The sequence below is a fragment of the Nicotiana tabacum genome, chromosome 1 (assembly GCF_000715075.1).
Source record: "Nicotiana tabacum cultivar K326 chromosome 1, ASM71507v2, whole genome shotgun sequence".
Taxonomy (NCBI): Eukaryota; Viridiplantae; Streptophyta; class Magnoliopsida; order Solanales; family Solanaceae; genus Nicotiana; species Nicotiana tabacum.
In genome coordinates, this window is record NC_134080.1 from 46,088,397 (window position 1) to 46,102,633 (window position 14,237).

The window sequence follows — 14,237 nt, forward strand, 5'->3', positions numbered from 1 at the left end:
TACTAAATTGCTTTTATTTCTTGTTCATGTTTTATTAAATTGCTTTTATTTCATAACAGTTATGCATTTTTATCTAAATTATTGCAAAACAAAAAATAGATATTCAATACATTCCCGATCGTAGTATTGAATTAAATGTCTTTTGTTAGCATTAGTATTGATTTGATTTTGGTTTGAGCTTTTGTTAACACTATTTAATTTACTAATGTTAATGGCTATAAAACTTATTGAAACATTCAAAAATTCTAAGTTCAGTCTTGAAATAATACCTCAAAAGATAAAATTATGAAATCTTTTAAAAAATATTTATAAATTACATCACAATAAATATATTTATATATTAAATATATCTAAAATTTCTATATATTGTAATGTCGGGTTGGTTTGGTTTCGGTTTGATTTTCTTTAGTTAAAACCAAACCAAACCAATTATGGTCGGATTTTTTTTTCACCACCAAACCAAATCAAACAAACTCATAGTCGGGTTTTTTTTTCCGGTTTAACTCGGATTATCGGGTTGGTGCAGCTTGTCGATTTCCTTTGTACACCCCTACTTCCTGATTACATGGCAACAACTTTACCAATTACGTCAAGACTCCCCTTCAGGTTGGGTTGGACTAATTTACTATGAACTGAAATGGAAAGTAAATGTGACCTAAATCGATGGTAGACGGGGAGGCAAGTACGACACTCTTCTGAAAAAAGAGTTAGTTTTCATTTCTGCAAAAACAGTTGAAAACACTTTTTCAAGAGCTACTACATTTTAAATTTTTTCAAACAAGTGCGACCGAAAGAGCGCCTTGCGTACGACCACTATTAGTTAATTCATATTTCATCCATACCATCATAACAAGTTTTACATTTATTTATAACCCTTCTCTTTCCTTGGGCTGGCACTGAAGTTGCGTCTATTGCGTTAACCAAAACATACAATGCGAAAGCCAATGCCAAAAACATGTGGCATTCTTATGTTTACAGCTCGTTGTGCATTCAGCAACCACAATAATATAAATAGTTAACTATACATAAAATATAAACCTCTGTAGTTATACATGTTGCTGAATTACCCGTCAACACAAACATATCCAATATTTCATTGCCTCACGATGGGACTAAGCTGCTAAAGATGCGTTTTAAGCTGGGACATGCAGCACGTAACCTCCCCATGCTCGGTGGGCAAATCTGTTAAAAGTGGCAAAAGGACCATGAGCATATAATAAACCAATATGGGGCATATTCCTAGCATCCAAAAATATCCCTTACCTTGGGACAAAAGCGTACATCCAGTGTCTCAAGCATGGTACATCGTGAAATTGCAGCTTCAACAGCTTCCTCGTCAATGTTGCAGGACTATACAGCAACAAAACAAAAGTCAGGAACACCTCGGCAGCACAATTGCATCACAAAGTGTTTCAGGCAACCAGGAACTGTTTAGACACTATAGAAAGAATAGCAGTCGATTTCACGAGCACTACACTAAAAAGTGATATGAAAAGGTAAAAGGAGGGAAGCCTGAAATGTGTCACTTATAGAAGTAAAATAAGAGAAAGTACACAGAGATTCCTAGGCAAGCAGAACCTTCTTCTAAAGAAGAACTAGAGGTGGCAAAATGGTTAAAAGAAAACAGTTATCCACCCATATTATCAATCAAAAAATGGGTTGGATAATGAACCATTTAAAAACATGTCGAATATGGATAAAGAACCATATTATTCACTTAGAAAATGGTTAACCAAATGGATAACTAATGTGTTTAACTTTTACATTTGTAAAGCTTCAAATAGGGATTCCTCAAGTTTGGAAGGCTAGGAATTCTTTTATAAGTGATCATATTTAAGAAGCCATGGATAATATGGACCGCCGGATAAACCTGTTTTTTATCCGTCTCAAATACCGGTCGGGTCGGATAATTTATCCGTTTTTTAAATTTCCCGTTTTGACCCGCTCATATCCGACCTGACCTGCCTATTTGCCACCCCTAAGAACAACTAAGACACTAAAATCTTTTATATCTCCTGCCGAGGAATGGTGCAAGACACCCCCAACAATTATGACAAGTCCCAGAATCAAGTTATAGCATAAATTTTACCCAAAGCACATCATGCTCCAGGAAAGAGGGGCAAGATGCTTCAAAAATACGCATGCCACCCCCTAAGAGTACCTCAAATTTTAATTCCAAAATTTGAAATTTTCGATAACCCATCCCCATGAATGCCCAGGAGGACCATGAAGAGTACTACGAATACTTGTATTTTAGTAGGCCAGTGAGTTATTTTTGAGCATTCATTAGAGAATATGCAGCTTGATGACGGATCTTTGGAGAAGGAGGAAAAGAAAGTGGTTCCTAGAAGATTGTACGCCACCATTGTGTCAATGTTGAACGCTAACCTCGATGGCAAATTTATGTGAGGTTAATCACATGAGTATTTTAATGCAGAGTTTAACATAGCAAGTCAAAACAAGATCAAAGCATGAAACAAGTTTGCATTTTCTTCATATTTGAAGAAACACTTGAGTTCTTTACCAAAAAAAGAACATGCAAGTCAACTGAACAAACAAAAAGAAGCGTGCCGGCATTTAGCAAATATTAAAACAAACTAATTTCATAGATTGCTATCAGATCCAATTATACGATCTCATCTACAAAACTTTACTTAGAAGCAAAAGCACCTGATACGAAATGATAAAGACCAACTAGAAAGAACATTTTTTGCAGCAACGCTGCTGCTACAACTAAAACAACCAGCAAAGGATATGCCAAATTGAAGATGTAAGAATACCTGAAGAAAGAGGCTACTCAATCTTGGACATTCCAGTTGCAACGATTCCAGTGAACAACAGTTGCTGAACAAGAGAACATAATTCATTAGAAGTTACAACTTTGATTATGAAAACAAAATTGTTGATATCAAACTAACCTATGAAGTCCTATTGCTAAAGAACATACCTCAAATTGAGAAAGCACAGGTTGTAACAAGCTATATCAACCTCCTTCAAATTCGCAGACAGGGAAAGGTTTAATGATGACAAAAGGAAACCTTGTGCCATCGGAATAACCACCTTTTTTATATTTGGGCAACCTACACAATTTAGGTTCTCTAGCAAACGCTTTGGTTGTTCATTTGGAAAATGTTGTTCTACCAAGGAAGATCCATGAGGTGCTATACCAACACTGGGTATACGCGACCGTTGGTCACCAGTAAATCCCCAGTTCAAATCATGCATATTAACACATCCATTCAAGCTGACATGAGTCAAATGTGTGCAGCAAGCAAGCAATTCCTCAATGGCTGATTGGCACAGCGTCCCATATGACAAATCCAACTCACAAAGGGCTGGGAGAGCATTGTCTTTGTAAAGAGGTTCCAAAGATGTATCGGTGAGATACTTGCATGCTTGCAATTTTAGGACCTAGAACAGAGCAAATAGATAAGCTTAGAAAGGGGGGAAATGCAGTAAGCAAAAGACCATGAACGTACCATACAGATGCAAACAAACATAATCCCAAAAGCAGTAGGAACTAAGAAGGCAGTGTACAGTGCAGCCAGAAAGAGATATACGCACAATTGTGGTGTTAAAATACATCACAGAAAATTTCAGATTGAAAATGCACCTAAAAAAAATTGAAATACAGTCAAACCTCTCTATAACAGCGCCATTTGTTATGAGATTTTTTAGCTTTTATAGCGAATGGTTGTTATACACCTATAACAACATTTGACGTTTAAATAATTTTTAGCTGTTATAGATAAAACTTATCCAAAACTCAATTATTTTTCTTTTTTTAATGTTACATATAAAAAATAAGAAAATTATTCAAATTTGGTAATTGGTAAATAAACTTTTTTATAAGAGTATCTTGTCCTCCTAGACCCCATTTATGGGAATATACTGGGTTCGTTGTTGTTATCTTGTCCTGAAAAATTAAGCTTTTGCTTCTGCTTCTAGTTAATGAGAAGCTTCAAATTTGAAGCTTTTCGCCACAGCAGGAAAAAAACTTCTGGTACTGAAAATCAATTTTTTTCCTAGAAGATTGTCACCACCTTTAACTTCTAAGAAGTACTCGTTTAAAATAAAAAGAATGCTTGTAGTCTCTAAAAAACATGGCCAAAGAGACAACAATTAAGTTCTTATTGTCATAATTGAATCAGTTTTGCTGAAGTGACCTATTTGATCATTCAGAACTGATTTGCGTATTGTTACTTGCATCCATGCGTTCAGCTTTTGCCGCAATTGGAAAAAAGGGAGAAGACAGGTATAGAAAAAGGAAACGGGGAGATTGAGTAAAGTAGGATTGGCTTATGACCCAGTGTTCATCGCATCGTGACATGAGTAAATTTTGTAGTAGGTATTTGAGCTTCCCAAACTTAACCCAACCAATCCATTTAACACCCATAAAGAAAAGGGATAGGAAAGCGGCCTTAAATTTACAAGATGAATAAATAGGCATACTTTTTTCAACAAAAATCGAGCATGTCATATCAAGTTCATCTAAACTAAGCACTGTGATGGAGAAAGTGATAATACTTAGATGGAAGAAGTTACCTTTAATCGCAAGCATGATTCATAAACAGGCTGCAAGTTAACCAAAAATGTGTAGGATAGATCAAGGTAGGTCAAGTTTGGGAGGGAATGCAAAGAGAGCAGTCCATCACAGCCAACAGATGGACATGACATTAGTATTAATGACTCGATAAGGGGGCATGATGAGGTCGTGGCAGATAAACAGTCATCCTTGAGTTGGCTGCATATATGGAAAGACATTAATCAGACGTGAAAAAAAACTGAACAAATATACATGTGTGACAGGTGAAACAAAGTAAGCAACCTGCAGAATGAAGCATCAAAAGAGGTCAAGAGAGGGCAATTAATGGATGCTTCAGATAGCACACCACAGCCCTTCAGCTCAAGTGAAGCCATTTGTGGAGCTTCGATATTGAGCACACTCATTTTGGGGCATATACCGAGATTAAGTGACCGAAGACCAACCTGCAATACGAAAATGCATTCATCAACTTCTTGGGAGGAAATAGAAATAAAAAAGCATAGTAAAAATCATAAAACTATAAGGTAAACATACAACTCCATCTCAAACCCAGATAGGATGCAAAACAAAAGAACAAATGATATTGAGGCTAAAAAGAAGCCTAAGGTCACTTACTGGGGAAAAAGATGCTATTTCAAGATGATCACAACCATCTAAAGAGACTTGCTCAAGATAAGAGCACCTGAGTTGAAGAGAAATTAAAGCACGGCAACCAGCAAGTGAGAGAGAAACCAAAGAAGTGCTGCAGAAAGCCACAGCTGTCAAGCTCTGAACAAAGGGAGAACCACAATTAGATTTAGACCGTAATAATGCATACAAGTTTTTCAAAAAGAAAAAGGAAAAAGGAAAAAGGTGAAGTTGAATAGGCAAAAATATATCATTATTTTCTTCCAATATCAAAACAAAAAAATATATTTTCTTTTCCAAATAGGTGGTAGCCAAAAGAAAGAAAAAAGAGCACAGAGAAGCTGAATGCTGCATTACGTTAGGAGTTTAGAGACGTATCGAGGGACCGAGGGGGGAAGAAAAGATCTCAAAGCATTTCATTAGACGTAATTAAAAAATGTATGAATGCTTTCATGTGGCCAATCCAGGATAGCTCAATAAACTCTCCTCTAGAAATTGGTTTTCTTGAGCCTCAATTATAGCTTTAATTGATTCACAACTTTAACACCACCAACAAAGCAACCAACTTCTATTGGGGTGGGTTGGGGTTTTTTTGTGTGTGTGTGGTGTGGGTGGGTGTGTGTGGTGTGGGTGGGTGTGTGTGGTGTCCACATTTACTTGACTCACTATACTTTTCTCTGAGCACTTTATTTTATCCTTTCCTTTAGATGGAATGTTCATGTTTACTAGAACCCATACTAAAACCGCGGAATCTCTCCTTTCCTCCCACTCGCTCCCCTTTTTACTGGAGGGGGTTAAGCTGAAATACACTCCCCCCCCCCCCTTTTTCCCGTGAGGTGGGGGTTTTAAGTGTTAATTCTTTTTTTTTGATAGACCCACTATGGTCCGGTCCTTCTGCAAACCCTCTGCATAGCGGGAGTTTAGTGCACGAGGCTGCCCAACTTCGGTGAGTTATTGCAAACAAGACAAATTGTATAAAGCACAACCAGATGACACACCATTCAGTACACTAAGATTTTTTATTGTTTCTGACATGATTCAAATGGATATAAACATTCAAGAGACACGAGTATCATCTTTATGATTACTCATTAAAAATACTGGTAATCAATTGTTGGAATTTTCAGTACTGAATTTATATACTTGGAAAATATGCACGTTATTAATTCCTACGTTTCTTAAGAAAAGAATAAAATGGTACTATATGATTATAGGACCATAACTACATTGACAAAGGTGAGGACGAAGGTAAGCTCTCATTTAAAAATATGTGTGATGCAAGATCAAGAAAGGCCAAGAATCCAAGAAATTCAAGAAGTACAAGAATCCATTCAAGATTAGGATTTCTTTTCCTTAAACATTTGGATTTCTTATTTCTTGTTTCCTAGTAATTTGATTCTTGTTTTAGTAGGATTAGATTTGTAGTTCTAGTCAAGTAGGATTGTTAGTTAGTATTCCGTTCCTACTAGAATTGTTTTACCTATTTTAGTTTGGATAGGTTTTTCTTAACCTTATTGTTATTCTAGTTTAATTAGAATTGTTATTCTATGGTCCGGTCCTTCTGCAAACCCTCTGCATAGCGGGAGTTTAGTGCACGAGGCTGCCCAACTTCGGTGAGTTATTGCAAACAAGACAAATTGTATAAAGCACAACCAGATGACACACCATTCAGTACACTAAGATTTTTTATTGTTTCTGACATGATTCAAATGGATATAAACATTCAAGAGACACGAGTATCATCTTTATGATTACTCATTAAAAATACTGGTAATCAATTGTTGGAATTTTCAGTACTGAATTTATATACTTGGAAAATATGCACGTTATTAATTCCTACGTTTCTTAAGAAAAGAATAAAATGGTACTATATGATTATAGGACCATAACTACATTGACAAAGGTGAGGACGAAGGTAAGCTCTCATTTAAAAATATGTGTGATGCAAGATCAAGAAAGGCCAAGAATCCAAGAAATTCAAGAAGTACAAGAATCCATTCAAGATTAGGATTTCTTTTCCTTAAACATTTGGATTTCTTATTTCTTGTTTCCTAGTAATTTGATTCTTGTTTTAGTAGGATTAGATTTGTAGTTCTAGTCAAGTAGGATTGTTAGTTAGTATTCCGTTCCTACTAGAATTGTTTTACCTATTTTAGTTTGGATAGGTTTTTCTTAACCTTATTGTTATTCTAGTTTAATTAGGATTAGTTTCCCTAACCTCATCAATTTTACCCATTGTAAGGCCAATTTAAAGGGCTCAATATGCTGAAAATAAACATTGGTGATTAGTTTTTCAAATCTCTTGCTTCAAAAGCGTGATTTATCTTTTATTTCACTCTTCTTTCTTTATTTAACGCTTCTTGCAATCTTGCAGGATTGAGGAACGAGTGGTTAAGGCTATTTCATCTTACATTCTTCTCACGTGAGTTTGAAGAATGCTTTCGCGAGTTTTGTTAAACAATTTGGCAGAATGCTTTGGTTTATTCTCTTCTTTGTGCTTGAGAGGTGCAACACCTTGAGAGTACATCAATATGTGCATAAAAATCAGCGGCCAAGATTTTGTTAAACCGCCTTTCATTGTCAAGCAAAACTAAGTAGAGATACATATATGTTGGTAATAGATGTAGAAAATCATGTTCAGTAGCACCTCCTCTAGTTAACAACCAAGCATGCACAAGTTTAAAACGAACTACTAAAATTGCTAACCTCGCAATTATCTAGAATTAAGGATTTAAGCACAGGACAGCCACCACCATCGCTGAAAACTTCACAGATAGAATTGGTGAGCGATTCGCACTCAGTAAGGTCTACTTCTAGCAAATTCAGGCACTGCAATGTAATTGTTGTCAAGCTTTCTTGCTTCTGCAAAACTAATTTCTGTGGAATGATAAAGGAGAGAACCATTATCCCATGAATAATGTTAGTCAATAAATTAAAGTGATAAGATAAAATATCTAGGAAGAGACTTACTTTGAGTGCACTTGAAGTTATATTGATTCGTTGGAGCAGTGGGCAATTAGAAACAGTAATTGATGATAACATGCCACTATGCAAGTTGAGGTCAATAAACCTGTCTCAATTTAAACAGAAAGTTAGTGCCCAAAGGAGTGACAGAAGTTAAGGCTTGGAGAAAAAAATTCCTGACACTGGACATGGAAAAAACAAAGATATTATCATACTTGCGACAATGTACGAGTCTGATGTTCTGAAGGCGAGGAAGATCCAAGGACACTGATGTTAATAAACTGCAATTATCAAGCTCTAGAACCTGAAAAGCAGTGAAATTCACATATGAGGTTTAAGGACTCTTGAACACAGCATGGTTACCAGTATGAAAAGTGTGAGGAAAGACTCAAACCTCTAACATATAGCTATGGGCTATGGCAGCCATGGAAGCTGATGTTATGCCCTCACAACTGTGAAGCTTGAGAACAGTCAACATAACCAGCCTCACAGACTTCAACAAGGAACAAGTGTCAGCATAAACCAACTACGTCAATTTCAGGTACTACATAAATTTAATGAACATCAGAACCGACCTCAAGAGAAATGTTAGGGCAGTATGAAGCATCTAGAACTCGAAGACTTGCACAAGTTTGAGCTATTTCTCGCAGTGTTTCATCACTAACACATGAACAATTTGACATATCCAAAGACTCTAAAAGAGGGCATGCTGTTGCTGCTGAGCGAATAGCGGCATCTGAAAGCTTGTGACATGAAGCTATATCAAGGTCATGTAAAAGTGGGCAATTAAGCACGGCATGTGGCATGCTACTGCGCTTGAGTGACAACGTTTCAAGCTGCGGACACCTGTAAGAATAACAGTTAAGCACAACTCGGCACCAACTACATTGATAGTATAACATGGTCTATTAACATTTTACCTGACAGAAACTCGAAGCACACGACACTTCACGAGCTGCAGAAGACGCAATCTGTCATGATAAATAGGTATCTCCTGAATACCATTTCCAAGAGTAGCATCATTAACAGTCAAGCTCTTCAACATATGGCAGTCCGTTAAGGCCTGGAAAAATGTTTCTCCCAGCTGACCTCTACCCAAAGTCAGAGCTTCAAGATTTCTGGAAACAATGAGATGTATCAGATTAGTCACTTACGGTGATCCATAAAGTAGTGCCAACAACATAAAAACCAATTACCTTAATGAGGAAACCGCTTTCATTGCTAGTGGATGAATATTAAGAGTTCCATATAAATTAACAGCTGTTGCATTTGGGTATCGTCGACACATATCCTCAACTGTCATCAAAACAGTCATCAACTCTTTTTGATACGTGAAAGAAACAACCACAAATTATATCTTGTGTAAGCACACAGATAGCAAGAAGCTGTTATTGATTGAAACATAATTTGATGTAAAGGTATCTTAGCAGTGTGCAAAGTTGCTAACTTCAAGTTTTCAACTGAGAACAACTTCCTAACAGAATAAATTACATAAACAAAATAAGAGGGTAATCACTCAACTAGACATGTTCTCTCACTTCTCACATCACATTACAGAATATCATTCATAACCCACCTGGAAGGAAACCCTTATTCTATTAATTGCTAATATTTGGCAATCTCTTATTCTAGCGCTGAGCTCTATTAACCAGCTAAGGACGCATCAGCTTTTTGGTTAGGTATTGATAAGTTCTGCCTGCCCTTTTCAATCAACAAAGACTAAAATCTGAAGTAATGACAGTTCCAACATCTGGTGATCTTCAATAATAGAGAGATATTCAGATGCATGGTCAGGTTTATGAGTAATGTAAGACACAAACATCTCTCCCAATCTCTTGCATTTTTTCTTGCCAATAATCAAACCAAATAATCAATTGCTCAAGATCATCTAAGAGACAAGGGAGTTTTCAGGCCTAGGTTAAAGTATGATCTGCTTTTCTCTGTATCACCATACAACAACTTTATCTTCAGAGTTTCAGTCCTCAATCCCAAGTATGATGAAGATGGTTAAAAGTTCTATAATTGCTTGAGCCAGAATAATCAAATTATATTTGTGCATACAGTTTCATGATAACATGAATCAAACCGTTGGGGGAAAAAAAGAACAGCATGTCAGCATTTATTACCAGGGTAAAAGATACTCACATTGATCTGAGGAAATCTGCTTGTTCTCAAAATTGAGATACCGCCAAAAATCTTCATGAGAGCTAGCTGCTCTCCACTGCCTACAAACACTTGCAGCTCGACAGAGATCAATATGGTCCAAGAAAGAGAATACCTAGCAGCACATGGGACGTATATTCCTTAATCAGAAACTTAGTGGTAATAAACAATTGTTTAAGCAGCTCGGATGGAACAGATGCCAGGCAACTAGGAAATACCATATGCAACAAGTCATCAGTAAGATCCATCCGCACATCTAAATCCTCCATTTTTGAGATGCCAATATCTTTCCCCTTATCATCTGTAGCATCAAGAAAGTTGGACAAACTCATATCTCCACCACCCTCGTTCATAGGACAAAGGTAACTCGTCTCCTGCAACAAGTGGTTGTCCCAATCCCTGCAAGAATACCAATAAACCAGTCTTTATACAAGCAAAGCTATGAATTTGTTTCAAAGTTCAAACCAGTCATCCAAATTGTATTTTGGCTCAGCCACTTCCATTGAAAATATCCCCAAACACAAAGAAACGGGGAGATCACTAATGGCAGAATTTAGATCTCTGTATCTCTTTATTTCAAAATAAGCACATAAGCTAATCATAAAAACAGGGTACCATTTTCAGGATGTAACAATCTTTAGCCTTCATTAAGGAGGTCCGCGTCAGATATACTTGCTAAACGAAAATTCAAAAGAACCTCAAATTTAGAAATACTTATTTCAGATTAAGTTTATACTCGAGGTTTTGACCAAGGACTCGTGTAACATAACTCGCTATTATATAAGAAGCTTGTTAAACTTCCCTTTAAGTTAGCACAAAAAACTGTGACGACCACAAATGATCGCTCCCACAAACCCCACTAACACAGAAAAATATAAATTAGTAAAATGACCTTTTTTAAACCTAAAGGCATGTTAGCTCACTTGGCATCATCAAGGAATGCAGCAGAATATAAGAGCTTTGAGTGAAAAAGCACTTCTTCGAGTATTTTTTTTTTTTTGATGAAGTGATAACATGTCTTCGAATATTTGGAAAATACTTAATAATAGTGTGGCAAAAAAGTATGTTATCACAAACTCATTTTTTTAGCTTTACGCCTGAATTTAGGCCTCACTTCAAATGACAATTTGTCTATTATCAAATTAAAGAGCTAAATTTTACTTTGCATTTTGAAATTCCATAATATAAGTAGTTTTAGAAATAATTCTACCAAATATTAAATAAAATGCTTTTAAAAAATTTCTATAGTGTTATATTCTTTCTCCTAGAACATCTATGCTAAAATGTACTTTCTCCATAACTAAGTGAACTCGAAAGTCGAAACAGGCTTGACTTTAATTACAACTGTATATAACAACCCAAAAGCGTGCATTTGAGGGACTCTTGAGTGACAGCAATTATCGAGCTGGCCCTATAACAACAACTACGCCTAGTTGTTATTCATTCTCTATTTTGGCCGATTTCACTCCAATATTCCATAATTTGACTAATTCAAACAAAAATAATAACAAAAGACAACAAATGAAGGCGCAGAAGCAGGTCTTACAGCGAAAATGAGTTAACTTTGGGCCTTTTACTACAGGAATCACGATCAGGATCCTCTTTCTGCACTGTTGAGGACGAAGAAGCCTCTTCACTCAACCCTAAATTTAAATTAACATTCAACATTCTCTCACCACTGTAATTCCCATTCCTCGCCTCCACGTCACTGAGTAACCAGTTGATATCAAAATCAATCTCCTCATTCCTCCGGACACCAACATTATCCGCGCGTGGCCTCGACGCGCCGGCGCCGCCAACATCAACGCCGTCAAAAACCGCCCTCCAGTCAAATGCCGGGGTTTCATCCGGCGATTCCTCGCCGTTATTTCCCAAAATCGGGTCCCTCATACTCTTCTTGTAACCCTTGTTATTATATTCTTCTTCTTCACCGAAGCAAAAACAACACCAAATCCTCATACACACACTCACAACACACCAAAAAAGCGGGAAAAAACAAAGAAAACTCCAAATTTTATCAATTTGTGAAATTCACAAACCCTAGCTCACGATCCACCAATTCCCCCCCCCCCCCCCAAAAAAAAAAAACATATTACACAAAGACCACTCCTTTTACACAAGAAATTACACAGATTACACAGTTGAGAATATCCAATGGATTTCTATTCAAGAATGAAGTAGCATAATACAAAAGATACACAATATGTAGGTACAGGTAGTGAGAGAAAGAAAACAGCAGTGCGAGAAGTGTAGAGAGAGAAAGAAAGAGATCTGATCGGATCTTTGAAGGATGGAAGGCTGGTAAATGGTGACGCTTTTTTGGGATTGAGCTTTGAAAAGATCGGCGGAAACGGAGATTTGTGGCAAACAAGAAAATATGAAGATTTGTAACTTTACTTTTTCTCTCTTATTATTATTCACTTTATCTCTCACAAATCAAATACTCCTATATGCTCCTATACAAATATGATAAGGTGAATTTATATAATCCTGTCCTTTTTCTTTTCTCACTGTGATATTTATGGTGAATTTTGGTTTAACTACTTAACCGTAATGGAGAAAACTTTCTTAAATTTAAATTAATTTTTAATATATATATTGCTAACATGCTAGCTCCTAAACGAATATAAAAGAGTTTATAGTGCAACATGTTTCTTCACTTAGGAGTAAAATGACAATTTTGTTTATTAATCAAGGAGTAGGAGAATTAATTCGGGTGTTTTGGATAAAGCAAAAATGAGTACCTTGCTAATTTACTAACATAGACTCTGTGTAGTATGTTCAAAATCATAGATTGTGGAGCATTTATGCTCGCACTAGGCAATGTATTTTCTTCTAGATTACTATTTACACGATTTGGTTAGTTTTTCAAAAGAAGTTCCTAAAATGTCTGCCCAACTATTTGTGACAACACATTGGAAGACGAATGTTACACATTGTCTGCCCAACCTTTGCTAAATTTAGCATCTGTTATAATTCTGCTCTCGAAGGTGTGAGCAGGGTGGGCATAAAATTCAAAAAATCAAATTTCAAATCGAATCGAATTAATTCGGTATTTCGGTTTCGATTTTTTCGGTATTTCGGTCTAATTCGGTATTGAAATTTCGGTATTTCGGTACAGTCCTCGGTGTTAGAAATTTGAAATTTCGGTATACCGAAATACCAATTTTTTTAAATACATTTTCTTATATTGCCCCAACCCCCAGTCCACTGCCCGTCTGCCTCAGCCCATCGCCTTGCCCACTCTAATAATTTTAATTCCAACAGGCCATCACCCCAGCCCACTCTAAATATGCTCTTCTCTCTTGCCGAGTTGGACATAGTCTTAATTGTTAGTAAAAATTGCACGGAACTTTTAATTTGTACGGAACGTCTTATTTGGTCGCCCCCATTTAACCTATACCCATTTTTTAAAAAACTTTTAATTTGTACCCAATTCTTAAATAACTCCAGCCCACTTTCTCCTCCTTCTTCTCCTACTTCGTTTTCTTCTTCTTCTGAAATAAATAGCTGAAATATGCAAACAAACAAATTAAAAGAAAGGAACTCTATCTTATCACAGCTAGATGCCAACAAGGAGATCTCTCTGATCAGATACCATATTACTCTATAAAACTTCAGTAAAGTTATCTAAACAAAATCAAAGTACAGAATATTGTGGAAAAAGATTGAGTAGCCAACACGATCATTATACAATTTCTGTGTAAAACATAGCGCTTATTTTCTGGTTAATATTGTTTAATCATTAACGTGAAAACAACGAAATAGAGAAATAATGCACTTGATTTACAAATAGTTAATTGCATTGTCAATACAACAATTGAAAGAAATGGTTGAATGTTAATAGCCGGTGAAGGCTTCATCAATTGGATCAATGGAGAGGAGCAAATCCAACGGCTTCATATAAGAGTTAATTTTATCCAAGCTTCAGCTTCAG

The 14,237-nt window shown here is 36.2% G+C and overlaps 1 protein-coding gene across 1 annotated transcript; it reads right to left on the reverse strand.

Annotated features, from left to right (window-relative positions):
• Nucleotides 1–823: 823 nt before the first annotated feature.
• LOC107805846 (F-box/LRR-repeat protein 15) lies at nucleotides 824–12,752 on the reverse strand. Its single transcript, XM_016629942.2, has 17 exons — nucleotides 11,847–12,752; nucleotides 10,519–10,699; nucleotides 10,283–10,415; nucleotides 9,334–9,433; nucleotides 9,058–9,255; nucleotides 8,713–8,983; nucleotides 8,532–8,630; nucleotides 8,353–8,441; nucleotides 8,144–8,243; nucleotides 7,880–8,050; nucleotides 5,162–5,314; nucleotides 4,829–4,989; nucleotides 4,546–4,744; nucleotides 2,948–3,411; nucleotides 2,781–2,844; nucleotides 1,264–1,350; nucleotides 824–1,182 (listed from the first exon to the last, which is right to left on the reverse strand). Exons 1-17 carry the CDS (start codon nucleotides 12,257–12,259, stop codon nucleotides 1,102–1,104), a joined length of 2,964 nt encoding a protein of 987 aa, XP_016485428.2. The 5' UTR covers nucleotides 12,260–12,752; the 3' UTR covers nucleotides 824–1,101.
• Between the last annotated feature and the right edge of the window lie 1,485 nt (nucleotides 12,753–14,237).